Source organism: Antechinus flavipes, chromosome 1, assembly GCF_016432865.1.
Source record: "Antechinus flavipes isolate AdamAnt ecotype Samford, QLD, Australia chromosome 1, AdamAnt_v2, whole genome shotgun sequence".
Taxonomy (NCBI): domain Eukaryota; kingdom Metazoa; phylum Chordata; class Mammalia; order Dasyuromorphia; family Dasyuridae; genus Antechinus; species Antechinus flavipes.
Genome location: NC_067398.1, coordinates 322,575,407 through 322,598,473, shown reverse-complemented (window position 1 = coordinate 322,598,473; position 23,067 = coordinate 322,575,407). Strand labels below are relative to the sequence as shown.

Here is a 23,067-nt window from a genome sequence, read left to right as displayed (position 1 = left end):
GGATAAAGTGGGGAGGGTTAGCTTCTGGACATTAAGACAAACGTGGTTTATCCAAGAATGTCCTGGAGCCAACTCAGACTAGAATGGATTGTTACATTTTCAGTATGCTCATTTACAGTCTTTGTCAGTATTCAGTTGTTTTGTTGTGCCACAGTTCCCTTTTATTGCCCTGACTCAGTTTCCCTAATTGTCCTGCCTGTTTTCCTAAATTGTTCTGCCTCAGTTTCCCTAGTCGGTCCTGCCTTGGTTTCCTTAATTGTTCTTCCTCAATCCTCTTAGTTGCAAAACACCCTCTCGGGTTCATTAAGATTGATATAACTCAGGGTTATAAATTGTCAATGTGTAAACTCAAGATAAGGGGGAGTCCAGATTTCCTGGCGTTAAGCTGGACACCTCCTTAACTCCCAGTTTGTTAGAATTTATGGTCCTACCCCCCAACCTGTCATTGTTCTTCTTGATCCTATCTTATCAGATGCTAAAATTGTCAGTGCCTCCCCCTGTCAGAACTGGATTGATAGTCCGTCCTGCTCTCAGTGCTCTGACTCTGCCCCTGCCTCAGGCTACCCCCGAGCTGAGCCACATGTGTATATACTTCCTAGGAAGCACATGTTAGCTGCTGGCTGCTTTGGACATCAGCAGGACAGTGGGGGGCACAGCATGCCCCTAGCACAATCTCTTCTTTCAATAATTATTAAAAGCTCTCTATTCTCTATCTTGCCTCAGTTTCTCCAGCATTACAGTTTTTCAATGATGACTTTTAGTGATCCCAATTGAGGTTTTCATTGGTAATATATTGAAATGGTTTGCCATTTCCTTCTCCAGCTCATGTTACAGATGAGGAAACTGAGGCAAACAGAGTTAAGTGATAGCTACACTGCTACTAAGTGTGTGAGGCCAGATTTGATTTCAGGAAGATGAATCTTCCAGGCCTGGTGCACTCTCAACCACATTGAGAGATTGAGGGATTGTGATAGTTTATATCTTAAGTGAATTCATGCCTTAGGAAAAAGATAACATTAATCTCATCTGAAAATTAAAGTTTTAACTTTTGGGTGGGTTGCAAAAGTAGAAATCAGCAAATGATATAGATAAGGGTTGATACATTTATTTATTCATTTTGGTGAGGTATTTGGATTAAGTGACTTGTGATTAAGCTGAGAAGTCTTAAGTGTCTGAGATTGGATTTGAATTCAGGTCCTCTGATTACTGTGCCATCTAGCTGCTCCTTTGGTGTATTGTTTTGTTGATTGTGCAGTCTTAAAGTTACGGGAAAAATGTTAATACTGTAGATTAAATTTTTAAATGAATACTTTTTTTGAGAGCTGATTGTTAAATGCCTTTTATTTCTATACCCATTTATTCTTTGACAAAAATTACCAATCTCAGGCATTGCCTTCCCTCTTCACCACTTACATACTATTTAGACATAATCCCTTCTGAGCTAAATGCTTCTCTATTTGAACCAGATATGTTAATATTTTTTTATGTCTTCTACATGTGGGTCTTTGAATCTGTTACTTGATTTAGAGATGTATACATACAGATGCCCTTATGACGGAATTTTCCATTTTTCCTACAGGTATTGCTAGAAGCACAGAAAGAGTTGTTAAACTACAAAGGACTTGGAATTAGTGTTCTTGGTAAGATTCCTGTATTTTGTGAGACTTTTCAGGTTTGTAAAGTTATTGTTAAACTTGAATCCAATTAGGAACAATCTAATTTTTCCATAATTAAAGATGTATTATAGCTGGAATCTTTCATTTGTATGTATTTATCAAAATTTCTAATTTTTTCTATGTCCCACAGAAATGAGCCATAGGTCACCTGATTTTGCTAAAATTGTAAAAACAACAGAGAATCTGGCACGAGAATTGTTGTAAGTTTTATTTTTAAACATCTAATTGTTTTATTTATTGCACTACACATATTTAGTGACTTCTTTTCCCTGTTCTTAACCTTGTGAGGTTTTTCCAGAGCTGTTTTTCATTTGAGAGAGCTGAGGTTGAATAATATGTTGTTTAATTTCAAATAGGGGCTTATATTTTTATGAATTATATAGAATAATTAATAGTATCATTTATAAAAGTCTTTTGCTGTTTCTAGTGTTTTGAAGATTTTTGATGCCATGGAGACTTTTTTGTCCTTCAGTAGATTGTTTGAAGAGAGATAATAATATGTATACATACAGTCATTGATTTTTCTGGCATATTTTTAACCTGCCAAGATAAAGAGGAATGTTGTAATATTTTATGTAGTATAATGAAACCCCTGTGTTTCTCCAGTGAATACAGGTGAATTCATACATACATACATATATACATACATATATATACAAGGAACACCTGATGAAATTGAGAATATAACCAAATTAATCACATGGAAGGTAATTTTACTATGCAGGTTTTGTTCTATTTAATGTGATAAAGGAGAATGGACCTTAGAAATACTCTCTTAGCGTCCTCATTTTTACAGAGGAGGAAACAGAGGAGAAGGAGCTTAGTGTCTCACAACTATTTAATGTCACAGAAAGTAGAGTTCATTCTCTCAAATCCCAGTTCACTGTCTAAACACTCTATAAGTAACTCAATAATAATCCCTTGCCTGATGTTGCTTTGTATTAAATTTTACTACCTCTGCTTTGATACAGAAATATTCCTGACAACTACAAGGTGATTTTTGTGCAAGGAGGTGGATCTGGCCAATTTAGTGCTGTACCCTTAAACTTGATTGGACTCAAAGAAGGAAGGTGTGCAGATTATGTAGTGACTGGAGCTTGGTCTGCCAAGGCAGCTGAAGAGGCCAAAAAGTTTGCTACTGTTAACATTGTTCATCCCAAACTTGAGAGATATACAAGTAAGTGATTGGTGTTGAGTTCAGGGCAGAAAAGTACCAAAAAAAATCTTTACTTCACAGGTTGCTTCTGGCCAGTGAATCTTTCATGTTTTAGGACAACCCAAGGTTCTTAATTACTTCTTGTTATCAGATATATTTTCATTAAATTCTGATTGGTAAGTGAACCTTTTAAGCCTCTTAAAGCATCTCCTTATTGAAAATTACTCTCTGTAAAGGATGAGTGCAAAGTATTTTTTAGGATGGCGATTATTATTATTTAGGATGGAAATTATTTTAAAATATGACTATTGTATAACTTGGGTATAGAATGTTTTGCAATAAAGTTCTAACTACATAAACATAAATGAATCCAGTGAAAAAAAATGGAGGTTCCTTAATTTTTTTAAGGAACCAATATGCCTGCATAGGAAGCTCATTAACCAGTTCAGATTTTAAAAGTAAATGCATGAAAAATGGAAAGAAGGTAACTAGGATGATTTCGAAAGATTAGAACATTTTTATAGGAATGACAGGAATGCTAAAGTCTAAAATGAGTTGAGCAAGCCCTTTATATATACTTGTTTGTTTACATATTGTCTTTTCTGTTGGAATATGAACTCCTTGAGGGGCAGAATCTGTTTTTTGCCTTTCTTTGTATCCCTTTTGTATATTTGCCTGTTTACAGTATGATAGGTCAAGTGTACTTTGGAAGGGGTACTAGCTCAGGTTGCCCAGCCTATGGGAAGCATAAATGCTTATTGACTAAATAACATCCCTCATGTTGTGGGAGGTAGATTGACATATTTATACTTACTCTGCTGAAGGATTTGTGAATCTCACCAAAAAAGAAAAAAATATGAGGCAATAAAGTAAAAACAGGACCCTATTTTGAATTTTTTTCTTTTAATGTTAGAGATTCCTGATGCAAGTACCTGGAATCTCAACCCAGATGCATCTTATGTATATTACTGTGCAAATGAGACTGTCCATGGTGTGGAGTTTGATTTTGTACCTGATGTCAAAGGAGCAGTCCTGGTCTGTGACATGTCTTCGAATTTCTTATCTAAACCAGTGGATGTTTCTAAGGTACAGTACCAAAAAAATACCATTTTGGGAAGTATGGTGTTCTAATTATTTTCTTTTTTTCTTTTTCCTTTTTTTCTTTCCTCCCTTTCTCTTTTCTTTTTTCTTTCTTCCCTTTGTTTCTCTCTCTTCATTTTTTCCTCCCTTCCTCCCCTTTCTCTCCCTCCTATCGACTAGAAATTTACAGGCTATTCACTACTGGTCCAATACTGATTACCATAAGAGCTTTAACCATTTCTGTTTCTGGCCTGGGCCACTTTATCCTTAAGCATCCTTGTTGCATAGAACTAGTGCTCTTTACACTAGTCTAAAGGGAACATAAAACACTTTTTCTGTGAGGGGCAATAAGAAAACATATATAAGCACAGCAAGGATATTAAAGCCTTATCAAAAGGAATGAGGCCTCTTCATGATAGTTTGAGGAATATATGTATGTATATATTTACAATTAATCTGAGTTCACTTATATAGGTGCTTAGATTATCTGTTGAAAACAAAGCACATAGGTCTCTGAAATTTGTTATACATTTACCTTTTGATAATTGGTTTCTTGTCATATATAGATGTAATTTGGAAATTAATGCATACCAATAAAAAAGGGGTTCAGAAGTTTACTTGACTTCATGACTGAACAGGGAGAGGCCATCTTGGTTTGATGAATGGAGTGCCATACCATGGAATCAGAAGATCCAGATTAAAAACTTGCTTCAGACTCTTCCATTGCATGATCTCTTATAACTGTCTTTTTTTTTTTTTTTTTTTTTAAAGTTTGGTGTGATTTTTGCTGGTGCCCAGAAGAACGTGGGCTCCGCAGGGGTCACCGTGGTGATCGTGCGGGAGGACTTACTGGGATTTGCCCTGAAAGAATGCCCATCTGTTTTGGACTACAAAGTGCAAGCTGGGAACAGCTCCTTATATAACACTCCTCCATGTTTCAGGTAACTAGTGACTTTGTTATTTAATAAAAGGGATTTGGGGGACAATATTTTAAAAAATAAACATGGAAATACCTTTTTTGAGGAGGGAAATATTTCTGTTGGCTAATGCCTTCATAGCAACCTCAGAACCTTTTATTAATGACTGTTCCCTCAGTTCCTCTCCTCTTCCCTTTCCTGTCCCTCCTGTTCTTTATTTGCCACTGACCAGCATTCACAATTAACTTGCAAATTGTCTAAGGCCTCACTGCTGTGACTTGCATTTAAAATAACCATTTCATTCTTCCCCTTTCGAAATTACATGAATACATCTTTATGGAATAAAGCAAACATTTCTACAACATAGTACAAAAAAAAAAAAAAGATTGTACATGAAACTACAAATCTACTATGCACAACTTGTTATTCCGTTCAAATATACAACAAAATTATCAGGTAAAGTTGGTTTTTCCCCCTTCCTTTGTTCTACTCTCCCCCCCCATTTAATCATTTTATTTTTATGGAGGACTTGAAAAGGACATGAGCCTCCTATCCCCTTCCTCCTCTTCCCCACCACCTTGAGCTTCTGAAAGCTGGCAGCTCTGTGGAATAAAATTGTTGGCTTCAGATTGCAATTTTACTTTTTTAGCTAAATCTGCAGGGGACCCTTCATCTAAGTGTCAAACTAGCTGAATGAGAGCTCACACAGTGGCACTGTTCAGCAGCAGTTTTTCAACTTTTCAACTCCGTGCTCAAGGGTTTCTCCTTATGGAAATCTCCCAGCACTCAGATTTATTAACTGCCCTCGAGTCTCCAGAAGGACTGGTGAGAGTAAAAGAAAGATTTAGGTCCTTAGTGTGTGGATGGCTGGATTTATCCTTTCATTCGGAGATGCTTTCACTTACTTATAAAATGGATAAAAGCAATGTTGCCTTTCAGAGAAATGAGGAAGCAGTGAGAAGAAAGTTCCTTGGGGCAGATGTTAAAAGAATTCAGTTGTGGACATTACATAATGTCCTACTGTGTTGTAGACTCTATCTTAGTTGCTGATGTTATGAATACAATTACTTTGTATCCCTACTCATAATGAGCTTTCATTTTAATGAAGGTAATAGCGATAATGTGCAGAATAAATATAAAAATAATAAATGCAAAAAATGGCAATTTGGGAGAGAGGAAAAATTTTAGCCAAAGCATGGCCAAAACAGTGAATAGAATCTCCTTTTATACTTGGCAGTAAGTACAAGCAGTGTGGTGACCTTTTTGGGAGTATCTCCTCTACTCAGTGGGATTTTTCTTTTAAAACCAAATGATCATATAGAGTGTCAAAGGGTAGGTAGATAGAAGGAGGAAAGATTCTGCAAAATCTTTTAGTAATAGGAGTTTTGGCTTTATGGAACCAGTGACTGTTTTGTCCCAGAACTTCTCAGCATAAATCCATTTTTATAAAATAAATTCCCAATGAATTCCCATTTCTTCCTCCCCCTTCACAATTCCCCTCCCACCATCCTTTTATAGCAAAGAATAAAAAAGAAAAACTTCTGCAAAACATTGTAAAAGTTTGATATTATATATAACATTTTATACCTATCTTCCTTATCTCCCTAAAGAAAGCAAGAATGTACCTGTATTGTATAGATGAACCTATTTATAAATGATTACACCTAGCCACCAAATATAGATACAGCTATAGATAGACACACATATTTGGTCACCAGGCTTAGTCATTATAACTTTACAGCATTCAATTTTGATTGTATTTCCATTTCCATTGTTATAATTGATGTGATCTATGGTGTAGGGTTTGGCACTAATTGATGATACCAAAGTTGGGGTTCAGTCATGTGAAGAATTCACAATGGCCGTTTTCTTTGGCAAAAGGTTTATTTATTTAGGAAAGAGGTTACAGACAAAATGAAAGGCTACAGTAGACACCAGGAATGTAAATATGAAATCTCGGTGGAACTCATAATTACCCAGTTGAAAGGGATTACCCATGAGGTTGGTATGCCCTCAGCTGGCAGGCTAAATTCTGAAAGGGACTTAGCACCACAAAAGAGTTAGGTAGCTGTAAGGAAAAGTGGGGTTGGGAAGCAGAGTGGCGGTAGGAGAGATACCACAAGGCAGAGTGCTGTGGTGGATTGACTTAGAGGAAGGTCGTAGTAAAGCCATAGGCCATAAATTGTTTTAGAGGGAAAATTTAGCCTAACTTGGATTTCTGACTGGATTACCTTTAGAAGGTGGGTCCCCAGGATTAAGCTGATCTTCATTATTAGCCTTTTTCCTGCTTGCTTCAGGAATCAATTTTTATCAGTTCCTCTGCCAACACACCTAATTTTGAAAGACCTCATCAATGGCTTTGTATCTGTTTCCCTGGTTCTGCTTACTTCTTTGTGCAGCAGTTATTTGTATTCATCATTTCTTATAGTGAATGTAATATAAGTATGCATATGTAAATGTGTAGAATACATAATATATGTACATACATCTGTATGTTGAAGAAAAAGACGCCCCAACAAGATTAGGGTCCCCCTGGTCAGTGTTGTGAGTTTAGCAAAAGAATTTGCACACTCATTCTCCAAGTTAAGGGGTGTGTTCGACAGTGACTCTTAAGCAAATTAAAATCAGACTCTCGAGGTTTGTGAAGACCAAGTTAGCACACTGGATACCTTAGAATCAACCGGAGTCAGGATAAGCAAAAGTCCTTGGTCTTTTTTTTTGTTCTTTAGGGGTAGAAGTGAAAGGAATGGACATAGGATCTCCACGACCTTCCTTTTCCACTTCCACTGCCCAAGTAACTCTAGTTTGTCTTACTCCCCCCCCTAATCCTTCCCACAATTCTTTGTATACACCAAAAGATTGAACCAGCACAGAATAGTGGGAAGGGCCTTTTTCCAAGCATATACTAATGGAGTATTATATAATTGGTAGGTAGCCTTAAGTGCTCGGTTGTCCAACCTCAGTGCATCAACTCAGAGTTTCAGCCCTTTACAGGGGTTATAAAAACAAAAACAAAAACAAAAACCCAAAAGGGATTTATTACAGTCTCACAAGAAAGGGTAACTCCCAACAGACAAGATGTCAGAGTAATCTAAAGCACAAACTGCAAATTAAGATTAATTAGACCCTGAATATGAAGCCTCCTTCCCCCAGTTTTTTCTCATTGTCTGGAGGAGTCCAGGTTTACACTTTAAACACAGAAGCGTATCCCAGAAACAAAAGAATATTAGTAACAAAATCTTAATTAAAATTTCCTAGAGACCTGCTATATAAGCATTCTTGGATGAGAGAATTCTGTTACCTGAATTCCCAAAGCCATCATTGCCTTTAAAAGAAGTGCTTAAATGCTAATTAAGAGGTGGGGAAAACAGGAGGGGAAATGTTCATCCAAGACAATCATATCTCTAGTTAAATTTATTATTGCAAAATCTCAAGGCCATATTCCCATGAGAGGGCTTCACTCAGTTTATCCCATACAATCCCTCCTCTTCATTTATTAATCTTTGAAGATCTCTCATATCATTCTTGATATGTTTCCTCAACCATCTTGTTCTCAGTCTCCGTTTCCTCTGGATCTGGTTTGTCCTTTTTCTCTACTGGGGTTCATCCTCCTCAGGTACCAAAGAACCTGTTTTCAGTTTGATTCCTTGCTTCCACCCTCTAAAGATCCTGGATCTCCCACTCCAGGTTGTTCAATCTTTCTACTTGTGGAAATCTTGGTCATGTCCCCAAGATTAAATTTTCCCTATGATACTGATTTGTGGGCCATCCCTTGGGTCAGCCCACCACGGCATTCTGCCTTATAGTGTCTTTTTCCTTCCATGTGGTGTCCCTCCTAACTCCACCATACTAACCACCCTCTCTTCTCCTTACAGTTAACTAACTCTTTTAGGATGCTAAGTTCCTTTCAGTATTTAACCTTCCAGCTAAGGGCATGCACCAGCTCATGAGGTACTTTCTTTTTATTGGGTAATTGTGAATTCTGCTGAGAAACTTGTCTTTTCTATGCTCTCCCAGTTCTATTTCATGTTTACCATCCTTTTATTTTGTCTGCAACCTGTTCCCCCAATTAAATCTATCTTTTGCCAAAGAGAAAAGCCATTATGAATTCTTTACATGACGGAACCCAAAAGTTTTGGGGACCACACCCCACATCATAAATCACATCAGTGAGGACCAGGTCTGGAATGGAACATGGACCAATTTTCTGATGTCTGGCAATTTCCTTCACTATCTGACCATTATCAACAATTTTCACACAGCAAAAATTTTATTTCTCATAAACTCTTATCTTCTTTAGCCAATGAACGAGCAGTCTAATACCAATCTAGTCTGAATGGCCTAGTCTGCTAACAAATCCAGTGCCTTTGTCATCTAGTTAATAATTATTTCAACTATAGCCTAAAGTCTAATGAGCCTACTCAGCATACAAATAGGGGTTCTGTACCCCTACTCCCATCTGGGACCATCTGTCACCCCAACCATTTGTGTCTATAGTAATTGAAGGAGATAATCTTTCACAAATAAAAATGGCTATTATGTAAGTCAGCAACAACAAAATGCTAAAAGAAACAGACATAAATGCATCTAGCAACAGATAGGATGATTAGGCTAAATACTCACTTATTTAGAATATAATGACTATGTATTTACAGATAGGAAACTGCAAGAGCTTACATACTTGTATTGTGCTTGTAGCTTGCTATAAGAAGAAAAAGTGGGGATATGATTATAATCAAAAACTGGTCCTTCAGGCCTCAGCCTGAGAGCATATATAATGACAGGATAAAGCATCCTTAACTGATTGTATGCAATAACAATTCCACATTATGGCTAGACTCAGGAATAATCAGGGGTTGTTATTCAAAGGAACACCACTGGGAAACTGAGTCAGAAGGATCCCGTGTTAAATGGAGGCTAAGGTTGTCTTCCCAACTCTTGCTGAGATACTAACCTCCATCTGTAACAATTCAGGATCACATTACTCTGAATAGCATCTGGCATATTTCTTTCAGATGGTGGATTACTGGCTTAATTATCCATCAGACAATCATACCTGGATTCAAAACTCCTAATAATATTAGCTATAGTTCCAAAAGATTTTTATCTCAAAAGAGTAAGTCTCATTAATCAAAGCTTCAGGTACATTTAATTCTCTAGGATCATGTATCCTAAATAAATATTACTATAATCTTATATTGACAACAGTAATATATTCATCCTAGAAAGTTCACATCTTATCTTCATATCTAAGTAGATAGTTTTAAATTCAATATTATGCAAATCATTTTGCTTTAACCAATTTATATCAAAACATATTCAGGTATTAACCATTTTTTCATATTTTCAAAGGGACAGAGAGACTACTGTTCTCAGAATCTCTAAACATTGGGAACATCTTTAAAATGGCTCAATAAAATCAGTTAAAATTCACATAGAATATAGAATATTTTAATTGTACATTAAAGAATCCTATTAGAATTCTTCATCCTAAAAAAGTGTTAATTCAACTTCCTCCAATCAAGGAGTCCCTCGTGTCTAGAAATATAAATAACAGGTACAATACCAATATTAAAAATTCCTCTAAGCACAATTAATCTCCCCTCCCACCAAAACATTCTTAACAATCCATTCTTGAGGTTTCTCCACAGGTCTTTTAAGCCTGGTGTTCTCAGCCTCCAGACTGCAGTCTCAGTCATCTGTAACATCTGATAAGGTCCTTTTCACTCTGTTTCTTCCAGGACTTAATAAGCACCCATTTTCCTGGAGCTGCCAACTTCAAAGATGTTGTTTGGGTCAGCAATTCTTGCTTTCTATAGGCTCAAAGGGATGAGGATACTGCCAGTATATAATTCCTTAAAAAATTCCTTTGTTTCAAAAAAGGATCTTTCCCTTTTTCCTCCCAAATAAAAATAAACCAAACAGCATCTCTCATGGGCGCAGTCCCAGATCACTTCTGGGGACAGTTCTAATTTTTTCACAAAGCAATAGGCAAACATTTGGTCCAAGGCAATTTAACTTCTAACATCAATTTAGTAATCTGGTTCTTAAGAATCTGATTCATTCTTTCCATGTTCCCTGATGAGAATAGATGCCTAGGTATATGGAATTGCCATTCAATTTGCAATCCCTCCCCATTATTTCTTATAAAACAAAATATATAAAAAAAAATGTTCCTTTATCAGAATTAATAGACTCTACCAATCCATACTTAGGTGCAATTTGTTCCAATGTTATTCTACTAATCCCTCTTAAAACATCAGAACTCTGATCATTCATCCTCACTATATCTCAGTTTCCCCACTGGTATCATTTCATTAAAACCTAACTTGAATATTTTGGAGCCAGGCTCCCTCCCTCCAGAGGGACACCTCCTCAATACCTTTTTATTTATCTTTAGACACATTACACACTTTTCATATACAACTTGTTTGCAATTACACATGTCCCTGTCTTGTCAGATTTTTTAGCTTTTATTTCTTTGTTAAAGGGAGAAAACAAGATAAACTTAAAAAAAAATTAAAATTTCACAAAATTTATACCACATATCCAGCTGGGCTGACAAAATATTAAAGTACAGCTCATACAATTTTTATAAATTACCCAATATACAATTTAGAAAGCAACATGGTAGCTTAACTCTATTTCATCTAATTAGGAGATATAAACATGTGACCTCTTTAGCTAAATTACTAGAGAATCAAAAGTTTTAACTTAAAATTAAATAAAATGCAAATTTAAATTTCTAGTAGCAGTACTTTAATATCAATGCACACGTTTCTAAAATCTTGTACCAGAATAAACAATTTTAGCATGCACTAGTTAATAGTAATTATTTCATATAATTTCAGAATCTGAATTCCCAAAATTTAAGGTGGCAAAAAACTGCCCTTTCAAGTTCATCTATAAGACTTTAAGAAATTAGCAGACTTCAGGTACCTGAGAGAGAGGGTTGGAGACATTTGGGTCCAGGTGCCTGGATGCACCCACCCTCCATGCCATAAATGCTGAGGGTTGGGGAGACATGTCAAAGATGTTGGGGCATCAGTGCAAACCCCAGAAGAGTTCAGGCCAGCCAGGGGCACCAGCCTTCCCAGGACAGATTTCACAAGCCTTTCCAAGGAAAATCCTAAAGAGAGTGGCTTTTTTTTTTTCCTTTTATAGTTTTTCTATAAACCTCAAGCTCAGGCCCTCAGAAGTCTTTTAAATTTTAAATTAGGCCTTCTTAAAAATACAATAGACTAACTTAATTTAGTTGACTGAGAGATAGTGCCAAGCAGCTTAAAACTTAGTCTCAAAAACCTCAGATTCTGCTAAAATGTTTTAGCAGTTCTGTAACTATTGGCCAATTTGGGTCTGCAGAAATAGTTTACCCTCAACTCTCTGGGACGTACAGTTCCTGTAAGAGCAGGAACCTGTCCAAACAAAACACAATATTAATCCCTATACATTTTGGTACTAAATCCCAATTCTTTCTAAAGAGCTATTTTCCAGATAGGTTTTCTTTTTAAATCCAGCTAGATTATGCCTTTCCCAAGGTTCACAGTATTTTGCACTCTTTATGGAGAACTTGCCTGGAGTTACTAAAGGAAAACAGGAGAATCCTTACGGAGAATTTTCCCAATAGCAAAGGGAAATTGGAATCTTTTATGGACTTTAACCATCTAAATTCTCCTGATCCCAGTCCCAGTCAGTCACCCAAGTGGCTCATCTATTCTTGTCAGAGGGAAAGTATGGAGGACTCTCCCAATCCTACTAAGGGAAGTGGGCCTTTCCCAAGGTTCACAGTATCTTATCCACTTGCTTGCTTCCTACCAGGATTGTTCCTCCCCTGACTAATTTCAGACTTTTCTCAGCTGGCTTATCTCCTAGACCAAATTAACCCTCTGTCTTTGCTAGCCTACTTCTGTTTTTGCTTTCTCTGAGTCTCTCTTCAGAAGTTTACCTGATGGGAGCAGGCGTTCCCAAGCCGAGTCCAAGGACCCCAGAGAACTCTCTGGAGGGCACCTACTCAAGGATTTGGTACAGGAGAGACCCCTCATGAACAGGAAATATCCTGGAATGAGTCCCCAAGCTGTGTGGGACAGTGACCCTTACTCAAATTAAAAATAAGAGATTTTCAAGGTTTTAAAAAAAAAGGACAAAAATAAATTTATAACAATCTCAAGAGAAAGGACAACTCCCAACATAAAAAGTGACAAGAGAGGAGTGCAAAGTACTTAAGGGTCACTGCCCCACACTTAGATCCTAAATGCAGCACTCCCACCCCCACCCCCACCTTTTCCTCCTTCTGGGGGAGTCCAGCTTACACTCTAAACACAGAAGTCTATCCCAGAAACAAAAGAATGCTAGTAACAAACTCTTGATTCAAATTTCCCTCCAGAACTCTATACAAGCAGATATTCTTGGATGAGAGAATTCTGTTACCTGAATTCCCGGAGCCATCATCAGTTTTTTTAAAAAAGTACTTAAATGCTAATTAAGATGTGGTGGCAAACAGTAGGGGAAATGTTCATCCAAAACTATCAAACACCTGCAGCTTTTTAAGCTCTAGCTCAACTTACTTTTGCAGTCTCAAGGCCATATTCCCATGAGAGCTCTTCACTCAGTTTACCCCATACACTGGCAAAGAATTATGGTATTGGGCTAATTTCCAAAGGAGTTTAACAGAGGGAGTTTAGCAAAAAGTCAGGAACAAGAAGAAATTATGCTGCCAAATAGCAAGCTAATTCTAGGGGAATCTAGCATAGAGACAGAATCAAGGAGATAATTTTGTAGGAAAGAGAACCAAAGATTAGGTTGATAGGCTAATATTTTGGTTTAGAAGTACAAATGCAGAGTTCTACATCATTGAGTTCTACAGTTTACTAACCAACATAATCAGTATTAAATTATAGGCCAGCATTGTTTGTGGCATTCCCAAGGCCAGGTAGCCTTAGGGTTTTCTCAGGAATTGTTACATTCTCACACCTTTTCATTTATATGTTCAGCCCCTGCATCTTTTTTTATCTAATCCCCAATTGAGGGATATATCTTGTTTCATTTCTTACATTAATAAAAAAAAAAAAAAAGGCCAGTGTCATCACAGTTGGAAGAGTTGAATTACTGCTAGCCCAGCATCCCACCCATGTTCTCTAGTATCTCTGACATGTGATTGTATCGTCTTTTTAAAAACTCTGTTAATAACAAAGGCAATGATTTCCATTTTTGTACCTAACTCTGTTAGAAAGTTTTTCTTTATATGAATTGAAAACTGTCTCCCTGTCACTTCTTGCCTCTGGTACCAGTTTTGCCCTCTTTGAGCTTTAGAGGGTATTCCATTCTTCCTCACTATAATAGCCCTTGAGATAATCAGAGACAACCTATCCATCACTATCCTAGTTGCTCCCTCCTGGTTGAACTTCAGTCATTTTGTTTTCTAGAAATAGAGATACTATTCATATGTCATCTTATTAATACAGAGAATTATGGGGCTTCTTCCACTTTTCTGGACATTATACTTCTGTTTAAAAAAAAACAAAAACAAATTCAGCATCATATCAGTATTTTTGGTAGCCACAACATCTTGCAGATAAATAACTCTTAAGTTATTTAGCTCTTATAAACTCTTAAGTTATTTATAACTCTTAAATTTTCAATGTGAACTGCTCTTAAGCCAGGATTTCTCTAATCTTTACTTATGCGTTGTACTTATTTAGCTTAAGTATCTGATTTATATTTATCTGTATTAAATTTCATCTTATTAGATTTATATTAGGCTATCAATATTTGGGGACATGATTCTGTTCTAAATATATTGACCATCTCCCATAATTCTGTGTATCAGCAAAATTGATGTCAGCCTTCTGTGTTTTTTGTCCTTTTGAATCTGACAAGGAAACTTTGTTTTGGATATCATTGTCATTTAGATAATTTCTGTCTCTATCATTCAGATAATCTCTATATATTTATATCTATATTGTATGCATCTAATGGACTGGCCCATTGAAATCCCAGTGTTAAGGGAAATTAGAATAATTTGCAATGACTTGTTCTGATTGAACCCATATTGATTCAGTTTTACTTTTAAGTGGCTACAAAACATTTCACTAATTTGTCCTTTCCAGAATCTATCTTTTTTCTAAAAAGTAGTATAGAAGAGATGGGCAAGTCTTTTAATATCTTTCTTATTATTAACAGTTAATTAGAAGATTATTCCTGAAACACTTGCAGGAACACTTATAAAACTTTCAACATGTCTGGGATGTTATTCATTTGGGCCAAGATGTTTGAATTCCTTTCCCCTTCTCAATAGTATTTTATTTTATTTGATACATGTAAAGGTAGTTTTCAACATTCATTTTTGTAAAACGTTGTGTTCCAAATTATTCTCCCTCTCTCATCTCTCTCCTCGTCTCAAGGTAGCAAGCAATCTGATATAGGGTCTAAATCCTGTGACAGTTGCTATAAAAGGAGCTCAAATTGTGGATGCTCATCAGTTAGGGAATGGCTGAATAAATTATGGTATATGAATGTAATAGCTCTATAAAAATGATGAGCAGACTGATTTCAGAAAAGCCTGGAAAGACTTAATATGAACTGATGGTGAGTGAAATGAGCAGAACCAAGTGAACATTATTTGATGATCAACTGTGATGGACTTGGCTCTTTTCAAAAATGCAGCAATTTGAGGCAATTCCAATAAACTTGGATAGAAAGTGCTACTCACATCCTGTGAGAGAATTATGGAGATTAATATTGATTGAAACATAGTATTTTCACCAATGAGGCAATTTAGAGGTCAGTCAGAAAGTCTTAATTTTTTTGTACCCTTTGTCAAAGCCCTTCTTAAACTGGTATTTTTAAATACATAAAATATAAGAAAACCAATTTAATTGAAATATAGTTATCAATATGTCACAATTTAAATGCATACTAACAGTTCTTTTATATCCATTTCCTCTACCTTGATAGACATTTAAACTCTTTGGTATATTTCCCAAGGGCAAACTCCTTGGGGGAAATCACTTCTGACTAGATTAATTTTCATTTTATTTATGTTTATTACATATTTAATACTTATTTTAATGAATATTTAAAATTTTTATGATGGAATGAAGTATGGACCTTTTTCTACAAATGTAGATGAACAATTCATCAAAAGTTTAGGTAATTTCAGAGAGTTTGCTAGGGTCAAATCAATGAGACACTATCTGCCAAAGGAAACACTTGAGTCTTCATCCTCCTGACTAGGAAGCTAATTCTCTATCCCCTAAGATAGGCTGAATTTCTCAATTTATTTTTTAAAACTGATCTTTTTTTCATGGTTGAGTATAATCTAATCAGTATTTCTGGAAGATTTCTTCAGTGTTTTCGTGATATAAAAACAATTGGGATAGTAATATAAAATCTTGAAATATTTGAATTTTGGAATGTTTTAATTTTTTTAAATTTGCATAACTAATGTTATCAAGTAAACCCCTTTGAGTTTTGTTTTTATCCTTATTGAAAAATGTTTCTAAAATGAGTAAGGATACTTTCTTGTCTTAGAGAATATAGTTTAGTGAACATAATTAGATTTTTGCCAAATGGGACTATCAATCCACCAAGCATTTGAATTGACAGATGATTTTTTGTCATTAGTAATAATCTTATGTAAGACTTTGGACTAGTTGTAAACCAATTTTTTAGGACATCCTCTGAAAGTTGTTTTTTCTTTGTTTTTTCCTTCTAAAAGTAGAATACAGGAAAATTATGTTCTGGTTAGTTGACTTTTTCTATTATAATTCACTTGAAATATCTAGAAGAATATTTTAATTATTCACATTTAAAAAGTTAAAAGCTATATTATTCACATTTAAAAAGTGAATAAATGAAAATGGAGCAAAAGATGCATAACTAGGTATTATTCCCTCATTATTTTGAGATAAGTTGTTATTATAAACCTGGAAATTAGAGAACATTCTATATCATCACATAAAACAGTGTTGTCCTTGAAAATCCACCATTTTGAAGAGATGTAAGACCTTTGGTTAGTTTGCTGTTTTGATAATCAGAATTTTTAGAAAACTTTGAATACACACATATACACATATGTATGTACATAGACATATGTATATATTTTAATGTTTCAGTGGATAAGTGGCTTTCAAATAGTTGATCTATATATGTTATGTTGCAATGGCTAAGTGGCTGTCATGGGATATATACTATGACGGTATATATAGCCATGGTAAATGAATGGATTTTCATGCAAAAGCCTGGGTTTTAGGTTATAATAAAGAGCCTCATTCTGATATTATTTAACCCTTTAGTACTCAGATCTAGGTCTGCTTTAAATCCACATTCCCAAAGAAATCTTAGGTTGAAAGGTATAATGTTTTAATTTGGGAAATTGGTGAGTAGAATTGAAGTTGTTCAAAATTTCTCCTCCAAATTCATAACATAATTACTCTGTAAAGAATTACCCTAGATGAGAATTGGACCTAACCAGAATGTTTCTGCTAAGACAAATCCAAGGATTTTATGATTTTACCATACTTTTCACATAAATAAGGACAGATCTAAACAATTGGAGAAATATTGCTTATGGGTATATTGAGCCAATATAAATAATAATATTATATAACAAATTATATAATAAATAAATAATAATAAAAATAACAATTTTACCTAAGTTAATTTACTTATGTAGTGCCATACTGATCAAGCTACTAAAGAATTCTCTTATAGAGCAAGAAAAAAATCCTAACAGAATTAATCTGGAAGAATAAAAAAGTCAGAATAACAAGGGAATCAATGAAAAAAATCAGAAGGAAGAAGGCCTAGCTGTACCAGATCTCCAATTATATTATAAAGGGGTAGAGTGTTAGATAAGTGGAATAGACTTGCTTTTCTTGAATCTTGTATTTGAAAGTCAAATTTTCCATTTAGCTCTTGTCTTTTCATCAGGAATACTTGAAAGCCCTCTGTTTCATTGAATGTCATTTTCTCCCTTAAAGGAGTATACTCAGTTCTATAGATTGATGTTTCTTTGTTGTAATCCAAACCCCTTTGCCTTCTAGAATATCATATTCTAACCCTCTTATCCTTTAATATGGAAACTACTAAATCTTGTATTATCTTGGCTATGACTCTATGATATTTGAATTTATTTTTGAACTGCTTGCAGTTCTTCTTGAGCTCTGAAATTTGGCTGTGATATTCCTGGGAGTTTTCATTTTGAGGTCTCTCAGGAGGTAATCAGTATTCTTTCAATTTTTATTTTGTCTGCCTGTTCTGGGATATTAGGAAAGTTTTCTTTGATAATTTCCTGAAAAATGATATCAAGGCTCTTTTTGATCATGGTTTTCAAATTATTTCTCATTGATGTATTTTTCAGGCCCATTGTTTTTCCAAAGAGATATTTTACATTTTCTCTTATTTTTAAAATCTTTTGATTTTGTTTTATTGTTTCTTGAGGTCTCATGAAGACATTAACTTATACTTGTCCAAATCTGAGTTTTATTATTTTTATTTTTTATTAAATGTTTTTAATTTTCAAAAGATATGCATGGATAATTTTTCAACATTAACCCTTGCAAAACCTTGTGTTCCAATCCTCCCTCTTCTATATCCCTTCCCCTAGATAACAAGTAATCCAATATATGTTAAACATGATAAAAATATATTAAATCTAATACATGCATATTTATACAATTATCTTGTTGCGCAAGAAAAATCAAATGAAACAGGAAAAAAATGAGAGAAAATAAAATGCAAGCAAACAACAACAACAAAAAGAGTAAAAATGCTATGTTATGATCCACACCCATTTTCCATAGTCCTCTCTCTGGGTATAGATGACTCTGTCACAAGACCATTAGAACTGACCTCAATTATCTCATTGTTGAAAAGAGCCATGTCCATCAGAAATTCTGTTTTTTAAACAATTATTTGCTTCATTGAACTTTTGTACCTTCTTTTCCATTTGGCAAATTCTGCTTTTTAAGGAATTATTTTCTTTAGTGAATTTTTGTATATCTTTCTTCATTTGGTCAATTCTGATTTTTAAAGAGTTCTTTTCACTGAAGTTTTGTACCTCTTTTACCATTTGGCCTATTCTATTTATTAAGCTTATTTTCTTCACTATTTTCTGTACCTTCTTTATTTTTCATGATTTTCTTGTATAAATCTCACTTCTTTCCCCAATTTTTCATCCTCTTTTTATGTTTTAAAACTACTTTTTTGAGTTCTTTCAGGAATTCTTCTTGGGCCTGAGAGTAATGCATATTCTTTTTTAAGGCTTTGGAGATAGGAATTTTGACTTTGAGGTTTTCTTTTGAGTTTTTGTTTTGGCCTTCCATAATAATTTTCCATGGTCAGGATCTTTTTGTGGTGGTTGTAATTTACTCATTTTCCAACCTATTTGTTTTCCTTTTAGTTTTATATTAATTTGTTCTTTCTAAGTGAAGGGAAATACTGTCCCAAGTTTCAGATTTTTTTTAAGAAGCTGTTTTCAGAGCTACTGTAAGCTCTCACTTCTTGCAAAGTGAGAAATATAAGGAGAAGTGTGTTTACTACCCTTTTGGCCTGTGCTCTGGTCTGGGCAAGCATTCCTTTTTTTTCCTGGACCTGTGATGAGGACCCCTCTTTCACTGTGGCTGCAAGCTCTGGTATGCTTGTGTCTCTCCTTGCCCTGGGACTGCCACCCACGACTGTGACCTGATCTGAGTATGGATAATGCAATAATGCAATGCTCCCAGGGCCAGCAGAGGGACTTCTGTGATTTCCTTCTGACCAGTTGTGACACCCTTAGTGTTTGTGGACCCAAAGTTTTAGAACAGCCCCTGTGGCAGCTGACTCGGTTATCGCCAGGGATGGTTGCTGGTTTACTGTGGCAAGGTCAGTTGGTTAAAGCAGTCTGCACTGAACCGTACTCCACACTCACCCCTGTGTGACAGACCTTGCTGGCCAAACTTCTTCATTGTCTTAAACTAGAAATCTTTTTGTGAGGTTTTGCCATTCCAGAATTTGTTTGGGGGCATGAAAATATTTTTGGAAGAGAATTTGAGAGAGTTCAGGCAAGTCCCTGCCTTTTCTCAACCATCTTGACTTTGCCCTCCGAGCACCTCCAGCAAAGTAACTTTTCCATCATCTTAACCCAACATGGAAAGGAGGTATTCCAGGGAAAGAACATTAAATTGAATTCTATTCAGAAATAACTTGTGATCTCCTAGAGGTTTCTATGTAATAACATAGATTATAGTAGGACACAAATCCTGAAGTGGAACAGGGCAAAGGAAGTATAATATGTTATTATTATTATTACTAGTGTATATTTATGAAAAAGATGATACTTTTAAAGTTGTTATTGTGATTTTTTTTCCCCCCAAGACAATTAGGGTTAATTGCCCAAGATCACTTCGAGGAAGGGTTAAGTATCTGAGTTCAAATCAGGGTTGGTGTTCTACTCAGTGCACCACCTAGCTGCCCCATATTGTGATTTTTAAATAATGTAAAAAGCAAAATCTACTTTTAGTAGAATGAGGACGAACAAGTCAAGGAAAAGGTCCCAGGCATTTCCAGGCCTACATACTTACCTTGTTAAAGATAAAATTGAAGCAATTTTAGGGCAATTAATTTAACAATTAGGGCAATTGATTTGCAAATGGGATTTTAAGGTTGATTACTTAATATGTGTAAAGAGAAAATAATGAACTTTGTAATCAATAATAATTATCTTAAAATTTTTATATTTATCTTGGAGTGTCACGATAGTCTTCTGACATGGATAGGGCCAGCATGATTATTCTTGGTTTTACTGATTAAGAAATTGAGGAATTAAATGTTTTGTGGAAGGTTCAATAGTTGGCAAGTTGTGAATCTGGCACTCAAACCCAAGTTTTCTACTCTATATTCCAGGTGCTACGAATTAGACTAAGAAGGCCCCTAAATTGTTGAAATGTTTTAGGGCGATTTGGGGTCAGATTGTAGGACAGATTAGACATTTTTGGACTTTTGTAATATAAGACTTTTGTCCTCCCTTGACCCTAAAATATGAAAATGTATGTGGCCGTAAGATGTGTGTGTAGTCCTGGAATGTTTCAAAAAATGTTTGTATGATGCTCAGAAATTAGGAAAGCCTCAGGAGTAGGGTTGCAGAGAATAGAATTCCTCCTTGAGGGTCTTATCTTTGTTACGCTGTAATCCTCTGTTTCTCAGAGGACACGCTATCTCTTGTTCAAGTTGCAAAGAGGCTCAGGTCCCCTAAGAAAGCTGGTGGGGGGAGTATAAGGTAATTTTTAAATATGGAAGCATCTGAAATTCAGATCCTCTTGTTCTGTTCTTACTATCTTTTTCTGCCAAGGGCTGGTCTGGCCCATCTGCTTATAAAACTCATTTCTCACTCTCATCTTTGACTCTGAGAACCTCAGTTTCTTTTCAAGGTTTTATCAAAGGTATCTTCCCTTTTACATGAAGCCTTTTCCTCCAACTCCTAATTCTTTTCTGTCTATACTTTTCTATATGTATGTGGGTAAGCATATACATACATATCCACGTATATACATAAGTTTGTGTGTGTATATTATATATGTAGTGTGTGTATGTATATATTATCTATATATGTATATGTGTTTATGTATATATATATATGATCTATATATGTAGGTTTGCATATATACATGATGTGTGTTATTTCCCTCTATAGAATGAAAGCCCCTTGGGGTCAAGGACAGTTTCACTTTTGACTTTGTACTCTCTGGGTCTGCCACTTAGTAAGTTCTTAATAAGTGCTTATTGATTGATTGATTAGCAAAGCAATTAGGAGGTATAGAACTTACACTAAAGCTTTTAGAAGGAAGTATCCAAAGGACACTACTAGGAGAAAGAATGAGTGGAGATGGGAGGGTGTGTTTACATGTTTATCTTCTAAACATCTTCTAAAAATATCAATGTTAATGGATGATAATAAAAATATCTCATTTATCTAACTTTTTAATTTTATTTTCCCCCAGTTGCATGTCAAGAAAAATTTTATTTTAGCATTCATTTTTATAAGATTTTGAGTTACAAAATTTTCTCTCTCTCTTCCTCCTCTCCCCTCTTCCTAAAATGATAGGCAATTTGGTAAAATTCATAATGTGCTATCACGTAAAATGTGTTTCCATATTAGTCAATTGTGAAAGAAGCTTGTCAAAAGGAAAAAAAATGAGATGATAAAGTGGGAAAAAATTATGCTTTGATTTGCATTCAGAGTCCATCAGGCTTTTTTTTTTTTTAATTAAAGCTTTTTATTTTCAAAACATATGCATGGATAATTTTTCAATATTAATCCTTGCAAAACCTTATGTTCCAATTTCCCCCCCTTTCCCCACTCCTTCCCCTAGATGGCAAGTAGTCCAATGTATGTTAAACATGGTAGAAATATGTTAAATCCAATACATGCATATATTTATACAATTCTCTTGCTGCACAAGAAAAATCAAATCAAACAAAAAAAATGAGAAAGAAAATAAAATGCAATAAACAACAACAAAAAGTAAAAATACAATTTTGTGAACCACACTCAGTTTCTACAGTCCTCTCTCTGGGTGTAGATGGCTCTCTTCATCACAAGATCATTGGAATCCATCAGTTTTAAAAATGGATGTAGGTAGCATTTTTCTTTGTGAGTGCTTTGTACTTGTCTTGGATCATTGTGTTTATGAGAAGAGCCAAGTCAATCAGTTGATTATCTTACAATTTCTGATAAATGTATACAGTGTTTTCTTAGTTCTATTCATTTCACTTTACCTCAGTTTGTACAAGTCTAATTTTTTTTCTGAAATCTGCCTGTTTATTTCTTATTGTACAGTAGTTTTCCATTACATCAATTTACCACAGTTTATTATAGATCTGCTAAAGAGAATGTGCCTGCAAATGCCTGGACTTCACTGTATGCCTACTCTGTTCCTTTTCCTAAAACAAGTTGTTTTCCCATTGTTTTTAAGGACAAATTGCAAAAATGTGCCATCTCTCTCTTTAAAAAAAAAAGGCTTTTCAAGATTAGAGTGGGCCCCTGGAGATATTTATTCAATCAGTTCATAAATGTTCGAAATACTGTTGCTTTTGTTTCCTATTCTATAAATTTCCCTTTCCTACTAGGGTCCAAAAAGTCTGGAAATGCCTTAAAGTTAAGAGACCTGGGTATGAATCTTGGCTCCAAACCCCGCTAGATGGGTAACTAATGATAAGGCTCAATTTTTATATCTGTAAACTGGGGATAGTTGTCTGCTAC

At 35.1% G+C, this 23,067-nt stretch overlaps 1 protein-coding gene across 1 annotated transcript in view; it reads left to right on the top strand.

The window, feature by feature from the left end:
* The window catches only part of PSAT1 (phosphoserine aminotransferase 1), a 47,414-nt gene that overhangs the window by 5,791 nt on the left and 18,556 nt on the right, over nucleotides 1-23,067 (top strand). Inside the window, exons 2-6 of the mRNA XM_051966590.1 lie at nucleotides 1,580-1,640; nucleotides 1,807-1,876; nucleotides 2,648-2,853; nucleotides 3,746-3,918; nucleotides 4,684-4,853. Of these exons, the coding sequence (XP_051822550.1) occupies nucleotides 1,580-1,640; nucleotides 1,807-1,876; nucleotides 2,648-2,853; nucleotides 3,746-3,918; nucleotides 4,684-4,853 (680 nt within the window). The remainder of the gene's footprint in view (nucleotides 1-1,579; nucleotides 1,641-1,806; nucleotides 1,877-2,647; nucleotides 2,854-3,745; nucleotides 3,919-4,683; nucleotides 4,854-23,067) is intronic.